Source organism: Colletes latitarsis, chromosome 8 (genome assembly GCF_051014445.1).
Source record: "Colletes latitarsis isolate SP2378_abdomen chromosome 8, iyColLati1, whole genome shotgun sequence".
Lineage (NCBI taxonomy): Eukaryota > Metazoa > Arthropoda > Insecta > Hymenoptera > Colletidae > Colletes > Colletes latitarsis.
Window position 1 is genome coordinate 31,409,191 of NC_135141.1, and position 19,299 is coordinate 31,428,489.

A 19,299-nucleotide genomic window follows, 5' to 3' on the forward strand; every position below is an offset into this window, starting at 1 on the left:
AATAGTTTATTTATAGAATAATGTACATGTAATGTTAAAATAGAAACATGTACATATTTCATCTCATCTTATTTCACGTTTTTTATTGCATTTTATTTTTGATGATTTTCATAAACAGCCAAACAAGGGATCATGTAGCTAGCTCTCTTTTCACCCAATTACAGCACTTTCCTGACGCCTTTTACGACGCGCATGCGCTAAAACCTTGCCTGTCAGATAGTCTCTATCTAATGACATTGCATCTAGCATTTCAGTCGCGCGACAATTAGAAGATTGTCGAGAAGGAAAAGGGGATGCGTTTGGCGTATTATATTCTCCTTAAACGGAACAAATTAATGGAGCTTTGTGTTCGTCACTTCACATTGTTTCTAACTGTTTCTGTCAGTTCAAGGGAAGTCCAATCCGATGTTATTTTTTTCAATCGTGTATTGACGATATGTTGACAAGCGGTCAGCTGTTTCCGGTCTATGAAAATACAGGTGGTTCAATAGAAACCCACGAAAAACCCGGCTAATTACGTTTAATTAAATAAGTGGTAGTTCGTCTGCTAAACCAGAGTATATAAGGAGTGTGTGATGAAATTTTAACACGTGATAAATTTTCCTCCTTTAATTTCTTTTCGGTTGTTACGGATAATGTTGAAACAAGAGTTTGAAGCACGCACGCCGAGAAATGCTGATAACTCGTACACGAGTACACCAGACTCAGGAAGTAACGACGTGGCCAAGGAGTCGAATCAGAGGCTTGCGATAGAAGACAAATTGGCCAGAAAGATGTTTCCGTACGTCAGGGAAATCTGTTTTTTCCTTGCAGTCACTTTTACCGCCCTGACTGCCCTTCACAGCTCGTAAGTTTTAGGTTATGTCAATTCTCTGGTTAAAAATTCATTGCGATTCAACGTGACATTGGTATTGTGCTAAAAGTAATGTAACATCCAAGTTTTTGACACCGTGGAACAGATGTTCTGTGGCTTGAAAGTATTATAAAATACAAGTATTTTTCAATAATAAAAGTCGATTATGTTGTTCTTGGTAAATTACATTTCATATATATTTTTTTTAAATGTTATGTACATTTATTATTTTTATTCTAGACCTCCTAAGATATCAAAGCCACCATCAGCTAAACCATTTTTTAATCAGAGCTCGATTGTCTTAGATTTTTATAAAGGTCATCTAGGAGCTATGATAGAAAGAGTTACTGAAGCAGATTTTAGTTTTGTTATGTATTATGCTCCTTGGGATGCAGAAAGTCAAGCAGTACGTCTGGAATTTGAAAATGTTGCTCAGTATTATCGCACACAGGTATCAAAAATATTTATAAAATTGACTCATATCACTGTATACAGAGTAATTTACAAGCAAAATTGTATAATCTTTGAAACAGACCCTTCAAAATTCAATTTGATTCTGTATAAAATATATATTATAAGCTATCTATAATATCGATGCTCAGATGACAACTAACTTGTGTCATTGATAATTTTACTTTCTCTAGATTATTATATTATTTGTAGATTGTTTCACATTTGATAATATAGGTAATTCAATGTTTGCAGAATATTCTGCATTTAGTTATATAGATTAGACATTGTAAAATTAAAGACAATGTTTGAATTTTAGATATTTTTTGCTGCTATTAATTGTTGGCATCCAAGCTCAGAGTGTAGAGCTCAATATAGTAAAATTCAAAGTTATCCATTGTTAATGCTTTATCCATCAAGGGACTCTGGCATTGAATACAGGGGTATTCGTACTTCACCATACATGATTCGTTTTCTTAATGCAGTCATGAATCCAATTGTTAGAATAACTCATACAAAACAGTTGATAGAGTTATTTGTGAATTATGATGTAAATATGAATAACTAATTTACAATTCTAGATTGCTTTAGAGAAAAAGAAAATAATTTATTATTGTTATTGTAGGCTGTGGTGGTAGGTTATTTTAATTTCACACGGTTGGATAGAACTCCAGGTTACAGAGAATTTTATAATGCTGCTATACGTGTATTAGAAAGAGATCCTAATAGAGAGCTGGCGTTTGCTATTATCACCAGTGCATTGTCTAGTGAAAGAGACCATAATGTTTATAAATTTCCATCTGCAAATTTGCTCATGTGGAATGAATCTTTAGTAAGTACAAGAAACCATTTTATATTTACATGTATGCAATGGTATAAATACATGGGATACATAAAGCAGAAACATTTGCATATATAGCACAATTAAATGAGTTTGAGAATTGAAATGTGTAGAGGTATCCAGAAGACTCTGAATGGACTTCCGAAAACATATTAAATTGGATTAGCAACTCCATTCATCAATCAGCACTATGGCTTCAGCCTCCTGGGATAAAAGCACTAACATTAGCACCATATTTGAAGGAAGGGCCTGTACTTTTTCTCTTCACACCTCGCAATCCTTTACACCCTGAAAATTACAATTACAATCTGGTGCGTAGTAAAGTAAGCACAAATGCAATCCGAAGGATATGTAATAAGTATTACATTGGTCCTTTAGATCAGAGAAATTGGACTGCAAGATTATGTCTGTGTAGATAATCTGATGGCTAAGAAAATAATTGAACATCTCAGCTTTAATCGTCGCACGGCTATTGCCAGGCATTTTGAGAAAAGTAGACAATGTATTAAGCTCTTAAAGGAAAATAAAAATCAGTTAAATGAATCGACTGTCAGTGTTTCCATTCAACGGTGGATCAATGATAGTTGCTGTGCTAATATTGTCATAAATAAATGTTCTGTATGTAAGAAACTTGAATTAAGCAATGCAGAAAGAGAAGCGTCCGTTTGTAAGCTTGTTTCCAATAAACTTAATCATGTATGTAAAGGTGCAGATATTTTTAAAATTTCCACCATGGAAGATCTGCAAGAGAAACACGATGTCTGTTGTAATAAGGATCATGTAACAGTAAAATTACAAGAAGGATCTAAATTTAGAAGGTACAAAAATGTTTAACTTAAATGTCATTCTTTAATTAATAATTTTTATTTTATTTTTAGCCAAAGATACAAGACACCGTTATTTACAGCAAATGAATACGATATACGATCTGCAAACGCAATAAAGCAAGCATATTTAAAACAAGATTGTAAAAGGTGGATAACTGGAAACAAGTATCATCAACCTGTATTTCCACGTGATTCCCCTGAACATCCTAATATAACTCTAACTGAGTCAGTGTGCAAAATTAATAAAACACTGGCATTGATAGCAATCGATAGTTTGCATTATTTCCATTTTGCAGAAGGTCTTGGAATAGATATTCTAAAAAAGAAAGATAAGACTGCTGTTGTTATATTAGATTCTGCTGTAAGTTTTATAGTTTTGTTTTGTCTCTCTATCATTCGGTATATTAATGTGTAATTATTTATTGTAGCATGAAAGTCAATATGTCATGCAAGGCGATTTTAATCGATATACACTTATACAATTTATAAATAATTATACTGAAGGTTTTTTACAACGTACACTACGGTCTAATAATTCAAGGCGTTTTGTACAAAAGTTTAAAAACAAAATTAATTGTGAACCGAAAGATGATCAGAGTATATGTATACCGGAATTAACAACAGAAACCTTCTTAAGTACTATTTTAGATCCAACAAAGGTAATTTGAAAGAAATTTTAACACGCTGCAATGGTATATAATAAAACTATAATTAAGGAATATATTAACCTTAATGATTTTTCTCACAGGATGTGATTGTAATGTACTACTCTCCTTATTGTGCATTTTGTAGTGCAATTTCTTATATATACTTAACTGTGGCTCATTACTTGCGCGAAATGGATCATCTTTTATTTGTAAGAGTTGATGGTGATAACAATGATTTACCATGGGAGTATAATATGAATCGATTTCCATCTATTCTTTTTTTTCCTGCTAAAAGGTAATTAAAATTAAGTTGATTGTAATTGATTTTTGTAGCAGTTTTCCTATAGTAAAAATATCTTTATTTCAGAAAAGAGGATAGCACGGTGTATCCGTTTTCTCTACCAATTACCATTCCTAATTTCATTAACTTCATTTTAGCGAATTTAGATGGAGATTCGCATGTCGAGGCACTTGTAAATATTTGTCAATCTGGAACCGGTGAATTATCAGATTCGTGTATTGTTCGAACACGTTGGCTGTGTCTAGATATCATTCAACAACTACTTAGAGATTATCGAAAGCTAATAAGACACGTAAACTTATTAGGAAAAAAGAATGTTAGGAACAAGAGAAAAATCATTTTACTAAAGCTGGCACATATTAAGGATATACACTTGATATTAGGTTCCACTATCGATCTCAGAGAGGATCAACACAAAGTAAAAGTTATCAGGAAAAAATATAGAAAATATTATAAAAGTATTAGGTTAATCGAATTAGATAGTAAAATGAATAGCCATCAATTTGAAAAAGCTATTCTACAAAAAAATGTTTTTGAAAGAAAAACAATTAAAAGCGAATTGTGATATCAATTTAATAATAGATATTTTCTGATAAATGTTATGTTAATTAAGTTCTTTAATGACCTCATACTAAATGTACAGTCTATACCTCACAAAACTTTGTATTCTGCAGAAGCAAAATGTGTCCTGTTGAAGTTTGTGTGTCTCATGCAAATGAATATGATAATATATTTAAACAATTCTGTGTTGCTTTCGTGAGTATATGTTTAAAACAGATGAACATTTTTTTTGTGATTTTGGTACAAAACATTCCTTTCTAATACTCAAATTGAATATTTACGTATACCTACGTCTGGAAAGATCTTCAATTTTGTATGATACGAAATAAATTACTTTAGGCTATTATATTAAGCTAATTAAAATGATTTTAGTTTCTTATTGATAAATTTATAATATTTGAATGATTATAAGACAAAAGTGATAATGAAGATAAATTTCAATTATGGAACAATGCAAAAACTTGTGCACTTATTATATTACATATGGTGCAGAAAATTTCTGCTATATACTTGTAAAAATATATGACAGTAAACATGATTTTTCTCTTATTTTATTTAAAAAAATTTTAGTAAAAATTTGTATAAAAGGAAGATATTTATAGTTACTATTCTTGCAGAGGATTTCAGTGCATCATAGTTTTATGCAGGGCGTGTACATGCAGTAGAATTACTCATCATTGATTAATATTCATGATGTTTAATGCTAGAATAGAGAAATAAAACTCATACTGTCATAAACCTAAGGTAACAAGAAATGACATATGTAATAAGCTTTAATTTTCACAACTTGTTTTTTGAAGTGTAAAATTTAAAGAAAACTTATTACTTTCTGACTCTCTAATGTGAAATAACAATTCAATTTTTCTGTGCCCTATCTTCACCTAGTATGTTATGTAATTCTAGCATACATTTACTAAAATATGTGTTACTTGTACATTTGTGTAAATATTGTTATACACAATAATAATAAAAACTATGTTGATATATAAAAATAGACATGTTATTAAGTAATAAAACTTTAGAGATACGCGTTTTTTTATTTGTACTGAATCTCCAATTTTAGGGGTGAATTAGCCCCCTTCGTAAAGGAAACCGCGAACGGTAGAAGGGATGAAATCGGTTATTTCGTCAGGACATCATTTTTCGTTTATAAATAAGTTGTGTGATATAGATAGATATACAGACAGATAAGTGAAATAAAAAGATAAACATAATAAGAATATTATATAATAATTATATAAGATTTTTGTAATTATAACCTGTGATAAGATACGTTATCTTAAATTCTTTGTATATAGTAGTATTACATAATAATTATATAAGGTTTTATATAACTATAACTTGCGATAAGGTACGTTATTTTAGTAATGATCGTTATTTTAAAATAAATAATTTTAATACGCGTTCGCTTTATAATACATGTTTCCACTATAATATATTTTATCTGCAAGATATTTGAAATTTGTGTTGATAAAATAATTTTCGAAGGGCTGTTTCATCCCTTAAATTTGAGATTAAATACAAATAAAAACATATATCTCTATATAGATTTTAGTGCTCAACAGCATATCTGAAGGAGAAGAGTGTTAGATTATTTTGATAATGCTACTAGTCAAAATTATAGATTGTAGTATCATAACCTTATATGTACGAAGATCGGATTAAACGCGTGATAAAATAGCGTGGGCCGAAAGTGGCCGATGGGTCGCGTAATCTTGCGTTAGTCATTCCCCCCGTTTGCCTGATTTATTTATGGGTTGGGCTACTTATTCGATGTAATGAAATTCCTAGTAAAATGACGCGTGATAAGAAACCTGTTCCTTCTATCGATTCACTTGCTGATCCCTGATCAATGCATGACATTGGACCAAAAAATTGTTAAGTATATTCTTAATAGTTTTCATAGTATTTACAATGGTGTCAGAATATCATTTTAATTCAGTATTATTGATTTAGCTGTAAAATTCTTTGTTTATAATATATGTATATCATATTACATTATAGTCGATCGATTTAGAACAGTTTTCAAAATTTTCTATGCAATAAGATGATTGATATTTAAGAACTTCTACTTTGCCGCCTTAGCAATAAAGTACAGTTATGCTTTACGAGATGCATAGACATGAGAAAGGAGTATCTATTACGTGAATATAAATGAGTTAAACAACTGTAATTAAAAAACTGGAACTCGTATAGGTTTTCATTGAAAAATCTAAAGTATTATTAAAGATCATAACAAATCTAAATAATCAAATTCACGATATGACTGAGAAATTTCTTCATTTTAACCGTGTATTCGCAGATTCTGATAATATTTCGCACTTTTCGCAAGTTTAATTACATAACAAGTGTAACAAGAAAATCAGACGATCCATAAAAATGGCAGAATTAAGATGGCGCGATGCTTGATCTGAAATTATTAAGTACTCCGGTGGAATAGTATTTCAAATACATACTTACGTTCGTATTTATTTATTTTCAATAAATTATTTTAAATAAAAGAGGATTTCTATTTTCAAAGCGTCGAAAATAAAGTACTGTTTTAAAATACTATTTTAAACATTTGAGATGTTTACATTAAACTGTCTCCCGACTAGAATTCTTACCGTATATTTTACATTGCCAAGTTATAAGATAAAGATAAGTTCATTCATCGTTACGTTGAGGAAAATGAGACATATGTATTAAACGTGATTGTTCTTCTATTATTTTCATATCGGTATTTGAAAAAATAAAATGAACGAAACATTTCCACTGCTCGAAAGAGCTTATTTCAAATAAATCGATATTTCAATCAATATCAAATAACATTATCGTAAATAAAAGATTGATGCATTACTTCGAGTGGTTTAATATTTCTTGTTCAATTTGAAATAAAATTTGCCCGACTACGATCGTCAGCCCCTCCTAGCGGCAGTGATCGCAAAACGAACCCAAAGAACCTTGGCTCCTTCGGAGCCTCCCCTCTATGTAGAATCGTAACTGTATGACTGTGTGTACTGTGCCGCTGACAATGAGCCGCGGCGGTGACTGTGATAAGTGATCGCGTACCCTTCCTCGTCGCTAAACGCGTAGTGGCAGTGGAGAAAGATAGTACGTCGGCCAAGGAAAGAGTCTACCTCTTGATGACTCGCGCTTTACGTAGGGCGCAACGTAGCCGGAGCTCACAATTATGTTCGATGTACCGCCCAAGTTTTACGAGCTGTGTCGTCTTTGTTTATCGTCGGACGGTGTCAAATTGTCCATATTCAAGGAGGAGGGCGCCCAGCGGAACTTCGCCGACAAGATACTGACGTGCCTCTCGATTACGGTGAGTCTTGTTCAGAGTTTTCACCGGGTCCTCGTGCCGTAACGATGATAAATCAGACGCGACCATCTGTGGTTCTCGCACTAGTAATGTGTCTCCCTCTCTCTCACGCGTACTCCTATGTCTCTTGCTTCGTCTTAACCAGTCTGTCTTCGTCTACGTTGGTCATCGTCTCTGTTTCTCTTGCTGTCTCTCAAGGGTGCGTATGTGTATGTGTGAGTGAGCGTGTGTACGTGTGTGTATATGTGGTGTGTGTGCGCGTGCCACGGGAGAAAGTTTGGCAAGAGATGTGTCCGCGAGATAAGCCGACTACTCACGGGGGCATTTAAAATGGCAGTGATAAGCTCTGCTCCTCGCTTGTGCAGAACTCATGGAGAGGGGAGCAGCTCCTTATTTAGTCGGCCTGTTATCAGGTTTCACACGCGGATTCCACGAGTCGCTGTCACATTTCACTCTGCTCTCTGCGTGTTATTATTCTTCTCCCTCCGTGTTTCATGATTTCTTCTTGTACACAGTTCACTCTACTCTTCTGGAGGAAAGCTCTGCTTCCGTCCAACCTACTTTAAACAAAAATACTTCCTATTCGGCACTGCTGTCTTTACTGTGAATCTGCGTAGAAACTGTACCGAATTACGCACGTTCGTATTTTATTGGCCTTAAAGTTGAGAAATTATTATTTATCGTTTTAAATGAATCTGGAGAATTGTTCAAATATTATAAGTTATGACTAAATGATCGATAAACAAACGCAATTGTTTGTCATATAAACAATGTTTATATTATACATTCTACTATATATATTATATACATTTGAAAAAATGCAATTGTTTATTATGTAAATAATTTCACTTTATTTTTATATCATCAGTTTTTGTTTAGTTTGAATTCTAAAAATAAGCCTACTACATGTAAATGAAAGAATAATAAATTGAATTAAATTTATTATAAAAACATTATTGTTATTAGTGTTAGTAACATATTAAGTCGTAGAATTATTTAACTTGTAACAATCTAAGACCTTTGAAATAGAGATACAAGAATATTTAGGTTGATTGTAAAATCAATCTGGCAATTTATTCAGGTAAAAGATGGAGATTCTTTGCCACCAATTATTTGTCACCGATGCGTGTACAAATTGGATGTACTGCACAATTTTCGTGAAGTGTCACACAAATCTGATGTCATACTCAAACAGTACCTGGATTATGCCAAGCAGTTATCATCACACGATGATCAGGTATTTGTTAAATAGTTTTTGCATGCAAACAATGAAAACATATTACAATGTTTGTTAAGAGGAATCATTTGATCATTATATCAAAAATAAGAATTAGACTAATATACCAACAGTAGTAGTAGCCATTTGATTCCAAGTAATGATGTAATTGTGAATGTGCAATGTCTGATTGTAGATAAGAATGCTTCAGCACATCTGTATACCATATATTCCAAACACATTTGTAATACATGTAAGATACCATTTGTTTGTTCCTGTACCCTGATATGACACTAATTATGTAAGACATTTCAAGGTTTCCTTTGATGCAGTCAACTTTAACCTTATCAGTTTGATTCTGATTGTCTTGTAGAAAAAATTGTACATGGCTAATTATTTTCTTGCAAGTTAGTTCTGAACAGGTGCAAGGTACAAATGTCAAGATGTTATCTTTAAGTGTTTGTGTTAGATGAAACCTTGTATGAAACCAATAAACATGTGTTTATATGTATTTCTCTGAATTTACTTGTTATTGTTAAATCATTTATTATTTGTTGTTCACATTGCAGAATATTGTTTTCACTCGCATTGATTGTACTAGTTTGATGAAAATATAAACTCTATAAAGTGCTAGCAAATGTTAGAAAAACAATATTGATTTGTTTTGTTTCAGAAGTCTTTCTCCACTGCCAAAGTAGCAGGTTTAAGCCCACTACAGTCATTTCTCCAATTGAACAAAACATTGTTCAATGAGGAGCCTAACTCTCCGGCCAGCATTAATCAAAACATTATACCTCAGACGCAAACGCATCATTTGGAATTACGCACCAATGACATGCCTGAGCATGACAACGTTAAGTGTGAACCAGAGGATGACACGTATTCGAACAGTTCCGATCCAGACAGATTAGAAATAGAAGATCGGGATGAGCAGGATACAGAAGGGGAAGAAAATGGTTATGATATGACCATTAATAAGAGAATGAAAGTGGAAACAAATTATGAAGAATCGAAACCAAGTACCCCTAATCACAGTCCAGTGAATAGAATGGACACACCAGAGAGCAATTGCTCAGATACAAATATCGATCAGGAAACAACAAAATTGTGGCAAGCATTAGCAAAGTAAGTAATACATTTTTAAATTCTTTCTATAGTGTGCATTTGCAAAAATATTTTGTATTGTGTAGAGTTAATAAGAATGTAGAGAAATAATATATCAGTGTTGAGTGTTCTTATTTATTTAATAAATACATACTTGAGTAATCTTACAATCCAAACATAGATTTTTACTACAAGTCTATACCATTACTTCTTAAGGGTATTCAAGCATGCTTTTGTATGCCTAACACATTATGGTATTAAACTAAATATTTAATTAACTACAAAACTGTTTACCATAGTTGTATATACTTTTCCATCATTGTATTACTACATCTATGTAGTATTGGAGCAACACATCTTTTGTTTTACTTTTCATATAGCAACAGGAGTTTGGAGATTACAAGGACAAATGGTGACAAACTCAATAATGGATTTACTGGCGAGGCAACTAATCTTCTTCGTTCTCTAATCAACAATAGACAAATTGGTATTACTGCTGTCGATTCTGACAAAGTATCACCACAAATTAGGTTTTACAGGGACACTCAAGGGACAACAATCGAACGTACCATACCTGACTGTTCTATTCTCGGCAATCGTACTAATGTCTCGTGTATAGAAAATAAGGTTTGTATAAATTACAATATTATATATAATTAAATTTTTATATTGTGTCGATATTTATGGTTGTGGGTGTTCTAAACAAAATTCAAGAATGCTGTATTTCCCTCTTGGCCTTTCCAAATATATTTTTAAAATAAAAATAATAAATTGATATCAATGTAATTTGTAATCTTAGTATATGTAAATAGAAATAAAATCTGACTTTTTTTCGAAGTTATAAGTTGAGGCAAAATTTTACGACTTATGAAAAAAACGGGAAATCTTTGCTTTCGTTTATGTTCATTTCCTTTTGATCCTGATCTTCGTGCAAATAAAGTTTTTCCATGGGAAGTCCTTGCAGTTTATTCAATGCAAATACCAGAAGAGATCTGCAGGTATAGAAAAGAAGACAGATCAGGTGACCCTTGGGTGTCAAGGGATCCCTTTGGGACTATTCAGGTCCCATCTGCTTGCAGGTAAGAAACGTGGTAGGCCTTGTAGATAATAGATAACTGAGAAGTTCTTTGTGATAGGCCATAAGCGCAAAGCCCACCATGTCGACCCACTGTTAACAGATGTTCAGATAAGTTTGGTTTCTATAGATTTTAAAACGTGCTTTGTTCCGCGCAAGGAATTCTTCAATTTTGTCTATAATAAGAAACAGGGCTGGTAGTATCCTTTGTGTCACTTTCTATTCTATTGGCTTTTTGTCCTGATAACAAGTACCTGTAAGGAATTACTGCAACTTTTCCAAATCCTTGGAAAAGTACCTGTGTCGACCAAATTTCAAATTACAAATGTTCCGCATTTGTAGTTGAGTTTAGTCGACTAGAAATTCACATTTAAATAATTATAATATATATATTTAATTTATGCAATAATAAATAAATGTTTTTTTTATTGTATTTAGGGTACTTCCATGGATAGCAATCCATCTAGCCCCGCCAGTATTGGACGAAAAGAAACCAAGGGTCGTAGAAAACAAAGTTATCCCAGTAAAGCTCCTATGAGTCCAGATATTGTTAATTACCAACATGAACCTAACGAAGAACAAGCACAAGATTTTACAGCATGGACAAACAAAATGAAGGTTAAGGTATGTTTGATGATATAAAAATACCGATCATGAAACATCATGTTTAATTTAAATATATTACGTTTAATTTCGTCATTCGTAGGTAGAGGATCAAAAACAACAATTTGATCAACACAGTGGTAATATGGCAAAAAAGGTTGACATGTCCTGCACAAATTGCGGTACTATGACTACAACTATTTGGAGAAGAAATATGAAAGGGGAAATGGTTTGTAACGCTTGTGGACTTTATTACAAACTGCATGGAGTAAATCGTCCAGTTACCATGCGAAGGGACACGATACACACGCGTAGACGTAGACCCAAGGGCGAAAAACCAACGAGGCATAGAAGTAAGAATTACAGTTGTTTGTGCGCGAGTGTGTATAATAATAATAATAGTAATAATATTTGTTACCTGTTTTTATTGTACTTTTTAGAAAAAGGAGACACAATTTTGGCACCGCAATCAGAACAAATGGATGCAGAAAGTGCAGACATGTTAGCGGCCCTACGACGACAAATCCAGCCTCATTTAATGATGGCTGCGTTAACGCCACCGCGTTTATCTGGTGCCCATCCACCGCCCTCCGCCGCTCAACTTAATTACTCCCTTCCTTTACCTAGTTACATGATGCACGTAAGTATCAAACGATTCAATCGCCTATGATCGATGGAGCATAGAATTGTCTATCTAATGTAATTTTTATGGCAGCATGTAAAAGCAGAAGGACTAGAACAGTGTCATTTATCTGCGGAGGCAGAAGAAACAGAAGAGGGAGATGAAGAGAATGTTTCGGATGTACCGCTGAATCTAGTTGCGACGTCATTATCCGAAGAGACACACTGAAACACTTTGGCCAGCTTCAGAACGACTTCGCTAGGTATATATAACAAAGAATCTCTAGACAGAATAGTCTGTCCAGTGATACACAGGGCGTAGAAGACGAGATTGTTCTCCTCCTTTTTGCCACCAGTTCTCGTCCATAAATACCCCTTATCAGCTCTCTGTTCTCTCTTTTCTCTCTTTCACGGTCTCGAGAATTTGAGGTGGTAGAATATTGGGATGTACTTCCCGTGAGCTACCAAGCCCGTGGTGCAGAGCGCACGAAGGAACGATGATATTAAATACGCAGTATTAATTACGTGGTTATTCAAATTATGTACATATATATACATGAATACGAAGAATATTTTTATACAAAATTTTCTACGCTTGCAGCTAGAGAGCGACGGGCGATCGTTGTACATACACGCGCAAATTGTTCTTTCGGTGTCGCACGTATTTTCGCGTCGAAAAAATGGTGGTCGTTGTCTGTTTTCTTAGTGACGTAAGGAAATCCGTCACCAGTGAAAGTGTCTAGAACGGTGCTAGATTTACTGTTCGGTCAAGTTTAGAAGTAAAATAAGAAAAGAAAAGGATTAGTCACTAAAAGATATTAACGAACAAAATTTCACCGTTTTGTTCCACGGGCTTTTAGCTGTCAGTGACGTAACAATCATAATACTCTCGTTGTCTTGCGTAATATTAAGCTAAAAACGACTCGGCTGAACTCAACTAGTGAACAGAAAACATGTATTTTTTAATCGGCTTTAATAAGGAACGTAAATGTTTCTCGGGTTAAGAAGGAAAAGAATAATCAGAAAAAAACTAACAGAACAGAAAACGGTTGCATGATGTGACAAATGTTTACTAAAATACCCGATACGTACTCAGTAATTTGAGCTTCGTCAAATTACGTTTATGCCAGTATCATCATATTCTAGTGGCCTTTCAACGATTTATCATTTTCCTCTTCCTTGTTAGCTCTTATCTTGCATAGTAAGTGCAGATAATTTACTTACAGATAAAATCTTAATTTAGACGATGTAGGTACTTTTTTTACATGAGCACGAGACTGCCGGTGTAAACACATTTAATACTGTTTCTACCTTTTATGTATTATCTCCCCCTTTCCCATTATGTCTCGGAAGGCTTCTCGACTGTTGACGCAGTCATCAATAATTTGTACTTAATAGGCAAAGCAGCGCACCACCATGTAAGCTAAGACTCCGAAAGCAATAAGAAACGCGATGGTACGTAGGATAGATTGTCGTCATACAATACTCGTTGACATGCTCTCTCGACGACAATTAACAAACATACAAGAATTTCAGGAAGTAATACTTAGATAACATTCACTTGTATGCCGGATGTTAAAAGTAACAAATTTTATTGCTCCACAGCTACTGTAGGCATCCATAAACCTCGCAATCTTTTTAAAAATTTCTTCCTTAACTCTCATGTTATTGTATGTCGTGTTAGTCTTATTTTATTCGTATTATTATAAAACAGGAATCGATATCCTCGATGATGATAAATAGAGTTGCTTGTTATCGAGCATAATAGGATCAAACTTTCGATTTCCGTCATTGATTAACCCATTATCTCCCTAAGGGCTATCACTGATCTATTTTTTTCCAGAATGTACAGATCTTGTGTTAATAAACAGGTAGTAAGCAAACCTAAATAGCACATAATACGATGGCCAGTGCATCTACTCATGTATCGTTATATCTAACATTGTATACCTAAACAACTTTGCCAAAAATAGATTTAGTCTATGTAACATAGAGTATAGTTAAGGGCATACGATAAAAATTAATGTTTTATCTTTCTCTTTCACGTCATGCACAATATTTACACATTTCTCCTTCATTTTTCCCCTTCTTGTGTGTCTTCTTATCAGTGATATCTCTTGGTCAGCTGCTTTGTAGAGCTTTTAAATTTGCTTACAGTAATTTGTGGAGCAACTTAGTGTTAGTCATTATCAAAGGAGCCTTATAAACGCACTCGTATATGTATATATGTTATATATATTATTATACGAGTTCAATCGATACCACAAATCAGTGCAGTTTCTTTTTTTGTTCGTTCATCTTTTTTAAACTTAAAGGTCAGTTTTTATATACAATGTATATATGAAAATCAATGATTGGTTTATATGATTTACATTGTGTAATGTTCTAGTTTCAATTAATGGGGAATAGTATGTATATAATGTATTTAAGGAATAATAATATACGCAATGTATTTCAAATCTACTGGAATTTAATTTCTAAACGAGAAACGCACTGTGAATGTGGTATCCCAATATTAATAACACGAGTATTGGAGGAAGAGACATAAGCGATGATGAGATTTCTTACTAGTGCGATCCGAATTACAGGTCGCTAAACTTCTCTCATGCGTCGAAATGATTCTTCCATTTAGTACGTATTCGATATATTTCTTGTTTCACAAGTAGATCGAAGAGTGTCATCTTTTAAATAAGTCTTGAAAAACACAATCTTTGTGTCTTTCTTGCTTTCGCTACAGGAAGAGTTTAACAAAAAAGAAAAAAAAGGATATTTATTTCAGTCTTTTTACATCTGCTTTTCAAACATCCTGCATCTGATTTATTATTGTAAATTAAACGATTTAGCCAGTTATAAAAAATAATTTATAAAGTTTTTTGATTTATAATAATTGGTGAGAAATGAAATTTAATTTGCAAACGTTTTCCTGTGTTAAGCGTGACACTTATTTAAAAGATACTTACCGTTTTTAAGCTTAACATCTCCTTAATAGGGAATGAAACTGAAAGTAAACATGTATTACAAGTACGTAGGATTTGATACTTTGTCAGTCCTAGATCGCCAGTTTTAAATTATGTTGACAAAACATTGTGTAGCATACCATTTTAAGTGTACCATACGCGAAGAGAATGAATTAATTTATGAATAACATCGATAGAAGAAGAAAAAGAAATGGACAGTTGATTCGTTAGGCATTTTTTTTTCTTTCAATTATACATTGGCTCGTAGTAGTATATTAAACAACATAGAAACATAATTATTATTATTCTTATATATATATTTTTTTTTATTATTATTACCAACGTAGGCGCGTAAGTAGAATATAGGTTTGAGCTCTCTACTAATTCTGAAAACTAGACGATATTTTTTATAATTATTAGAAACGAGGAGTCGAATATTGCTATTATATTATGGAAGTATCAGTTGATTAAACTATAATGATAATATGTCCTTTTTTCAAAGTAAGATTTAGTTGCAAGGTCGCCACTCGAATGGCTCGTTTTTAACAATGGTAAAAAAAAAAAAAGCTGAGGCTTCTTATAGATTTTTTTTATGTATCAGTATTCTACGCGTTTGACTTTAGCTGTTAAGAAGTTTTAACCAACACTACTTAAAATGATCCCCGACGGCGAGATTTGTCTTACTTAATTATTAAATTATTTAGTTATCTCCTCCGTTCCCTTACCCTATTACCTCCCCCCCTCTCCCCCCTCTCCCCAAATCCCTTCCTTGTTTTTGTACGTCTATTTTTACATAAGCGACCATCCCTGAATATTATTTAAACTATAATTTATTGTATTCACTGTTTTTTGCACCGACGTTTGCGTAAGACATTTGGCAACGACTGGCTTAATTTATTGTTTCTACATTGTACTTTATATACGAGTTTCACTCTTTTTTTTCTCTCTTTCTTTTTTTTTTCTTTTTGTAAACAAGTAATAAGTTCGTATGATCAGGCACTGCGCGCATATGGTCATTTCCTCCAGAGACACTCGACATATGCTGTACGAGATGCGGACGGTCAATGCTTTAGGTGCCTTCCACCTGGAGATGTTAGTTGAATACAAATGTTCAAGTAATACTACTAATAATAACAACAATAATAATAATAATAATAATAGTGTGTACAACGTGCGTGTACACGACTAATCGCTATTAACGCGTGAACAATTCCACCGAGTCGTTCGCTGTTGCGATTCGATCCAACAAGATTGGAAAGTTCTGCTTGCAACCCATCGGCTTGATAAGCGTGTCTCTAAGAATTTACGTACTTCTACGGTATTTCGCTGACACGAAAAATCTGATTTTCTATACACGATGGTCGACAGTTGGAATCGCAGACGCGAACTTAATTGTTAGAAACTCGGGCGATGCAGCCAACGCGAAGCTAGTGGGTTGTAAATAGATCGAAACCGACTCGAGGTGCTTCGCCACCGCGCGGTAATAGCACGAGAGCTTGTCTTTTTGTAAAAGCGACCGTGGCTACGAAGTATCTCGTACAAAACTTCGAGATATGTCAATAATGAATAAATGTATACGAAAGCCTCGAGGACGAGAAGAAAGAAAACAAAATGAAAACGACGCATAATTGTACACGACAAAGAGAAGGGGTTTTCGCGAAACGATAAAGGGAGGGCCATCGTCGACGCCCTGCTCGTCGAGAGAGTAACTCGCGGGGTTGCATTGAAATCACCGACGACGTATTTCTCGTAATGTATTCTCAATGATACATTCGCGCATTCGTGTCTTAAAAAAATCTTCGTCTTTACCGATTTATTACACGATCGTCTCGAATTACTGTAAACTACCGTGTGTTTTGAAAACTAGGATCACGAACCTACCGTTTATGTAAACTTTCTCTTATTTTTAGTGCTATCGAAGTTTGTCCATTCAAATGATTTGTCACGGTACAGTCTGCTTTTGTCTCAAACAAACAAGACTCATTGTTGGCGCAATACGATGAATAAGGTTCTACTGTAACATGCGTTGTTGATCGTTATTTATGTTCGTGAAAGTCGGTATCGATGAAATTAATTGGCATTAAGCATTCGTTGGTGATCTCAATGCAACCCAACTCGCAGCACTGTTCCGTCCGTCTGCTTGACCCATGGGCGTTCTGATTTCACACCCGGGTTCCTCCAGTGGGACTCCTAAGTCACAATGTATGTAACGTAACTCATAAGTAACAGAAAATGGAACAATAACGCAGAAGAGGTTGCACGCGTGTAAACGCGCATTGTGCAGAACACGCAAACCGAAAACGCCAAGACCCCTTCCCCGGTTCTACACTGAGTATTAAATTTGTACTAATCGACTGAGTATTATTTTTATATCGAGCGTAATATTAATGGATAAATTAAATGCGAGGCGGAATGGTTTATACCGTACGGTGAAACCTGAGAGAATTAAGTAAAGCAGTGGTAACGATGCGTTTTTTTCTCTTGTTTTTTTTTTTTTTTTTTTATATAAGAAGAACAAGAACCGGAATGCGATAATATAGCGTACCAGTGGACCATTCCGTTCCGAATGAACAAAAAAAAAAAAGAAAAAAGAACGCACGTGTCTGATGATTGTGAGTGCCCTGATTACATATTTTGTATACAACCGTGAAAACCAAGCAAGCAAACGAAAAAAAGAAAATACAAAAAAAAAAGGTAAAAAACTAGAAGCAACAAAGAGGAATATTATAGCGCGGAAGATTGTAATAATGCGAAAGTTCGTAGAGCGTTGCGGAGTTTTTGGTTGGCCGGAAGCTAACTTAATACTGATGGCACGGAAAACGCGTCGTTAGCAATAGCGGGAAAGAAAAATTACTTTTGTATCCACGATCTATACGACATAAGTTAGTTCGAGCTAAGGCCAGCAGCTGTTGAGATTATTCAAGGTTGTGTATATCATTATAAGTATTTTGAATTGTTGAATAGTAAATAGTGTAAGCGGTGGCTTGAACGGGGCGACGTCCCGCGCCCACGGATAAACCAAGAGACGTCGCGTCGTCCAAGTTCGGTCTCAAGTATTCAAATGTCAGACTTGTTTTTCCCCTCATAAATAATGATAATGTTTACTCCGTGCGATCGACCTGCTGAGTTTACTTCGTCCGTGTGTTTTATACAGTCTGTCCGTAATTTGTAATACAATCGGAGAGGAAACGGTCTCTCGTACAAAGATAAATCAAGAACGTGGAATAAAATTTTTTCGTACGAGGTTTTATTTTTAAATAAATCGGCTTTGAAGATTCTCGACTCTTGTTTCAGTACAAATCACCATTCTCTAAAGATTCGACGGTTCAAGTTTGAAAATAAAGCCTCGTACGAATCGATTTTGTTCTATATTTACGACTTATTTTTGAGTCAGAGATCGCCTCTCTCTATTTTTTTTTTTTTTTTTTTTTTTTTATTCCATTCTGAATTGTAAGACTCTCTGTACATACATATATACACACGAATATATAGAGTGCTTCATAACATGTACTTGATTCAGGGGTGGACGAAGACATCAAAATAATGAACAAAAGTTCATATAAGCATATGTACTATTTGAACTTGTTTCTAAATTATAGTCACTTTGTGCCTTGGTAATATATAGTTGCTTATTAGAAATCGTTCATTTAAAAACTGCTTATTCGGCGGAAACGTATCAGTGCACTGTCGTGCATAAACTACATATAATATACATCTAATGGAGCTTCTTTCGATATCTCGTGTAACTGATTACTCAAGAAATTGACGTAAGATTGATTTATTAATTCTTCAATAAGAACAACAAGCAATTATTGAACATTGTATATAAATAGTTTAGTAGAATCAGTTATACTAGTTTTGTTTGTAACTAAGAATCAGTGGAGTACAAAAATGATTATAACTCGGGAACAATGTCAAATAGAGCGCGCATTTATA

General features: G+C 33.9%; 2 protein-coding genes across 2 annotated transcripts; both read left to right on the top strand.

Moving 5' to 3' along the window:
* The first annotated feature begins 23 nt into the window (after window positions 1-23).
* On the top strand, window positions 24-5,503 carry LOC143344675 (thioredoxin domain-containing protein 11). Its single transcript, XM_076770947.1, has 10 exons — window positions 24-847; window positions 1,094-1,304; window positions 1,623-1,853; window positions 1,929-2,135; window positions 2,258-2,455; window positions 2,523-2,962; window positions 3,023-3,332; window positions 3,400-3,630; window positions 3,720-3,913; window positions 3,986-5,503. The coding sequence occupies exons 1-10, from the start codon at window positions 636-638 to the stop codon at window positions 4,482-4,484; spliced, it is 2,733 nt and encodes a 910-aa protein (XP_076627062.1). The 5' UTR covers window positions 24-635; the 3' UTR covers window positions 4,485-5,503.
* A 1,955-nt stretch (window positions 5,504-7,458) lies between these two features.
* On the top strand, window positions 7,459-18,642 carry LOC143344358 (uncharacterized). Its single transcript, XM_076770347.1, has 8 exons — window positions 7,459-7,790; window positions 8,869-9,024; window positions 9,677-10,128; window positions 10,488-10,734; window positions 11,621-11,806; window positions 11,889-12,138; window positions 12,226-12,425; window positions 12,501-18,642. Exons 1-8 carry the CDS (start codon window positions 7,653-7,655, stop codon window positions 12,633-12,635), a joined length of 1,764 nt encoding a protein of 587 aa, XP_076626462.1. The 5' UTR covers window positions 7,459-7,652; the 3' UTR covers window positions 12,636-18,642.
* Window positions 18,643-19,299: the final 657 nt, after the last annotated feature.

Excerpts from the sequence above, each read along its gene's own strand:
- LOC143344675 (XM_076770947.1), top strand. The coding sequence starts at position 636 with ATGTTGAAACAAGAGTTTGAAGCACGCACGCCGAGAAATGCTGATAAC. Across the intron at positions 1,305-1,622 it reads CTCAGTATTATCGCACACAG|ATATTTTTTGCTGCTATTAA; the intron begins GTATCAAAAATA and ends TTTGAATTTTAG. Across the intron at positions 3,631-3,719 it reads CTATTTTAGATCCAACAAAG|GATGTGATTGTAATGTACTA; the intron begins GTAATTTGAAAG and ends TTTTTCTCACAG.
- LOC143344358 (XM_076770347.1), top strand. The coding sequence starts at position 7,653 with ATGTTCGATGTACCGCCCAAGTTTTACGAGCTGTGTCGTCTTTGTTTA. Across the intron at positions 12,139-12,225 it reads AAAACCAACGAGGCATAGAA|AAAAAGGAGACACAATTTTG; the intron begins GTAAGAATTACA and ends TGTACTTTTTAG. Across the intron at positions 12,426-12,500 it reads TACCTAGTTACATGATGCAC|CATGTAAAAGCAGAAGGACT; the intron begins GTAAGTATCAAA and ends TTTTTATGGCAG.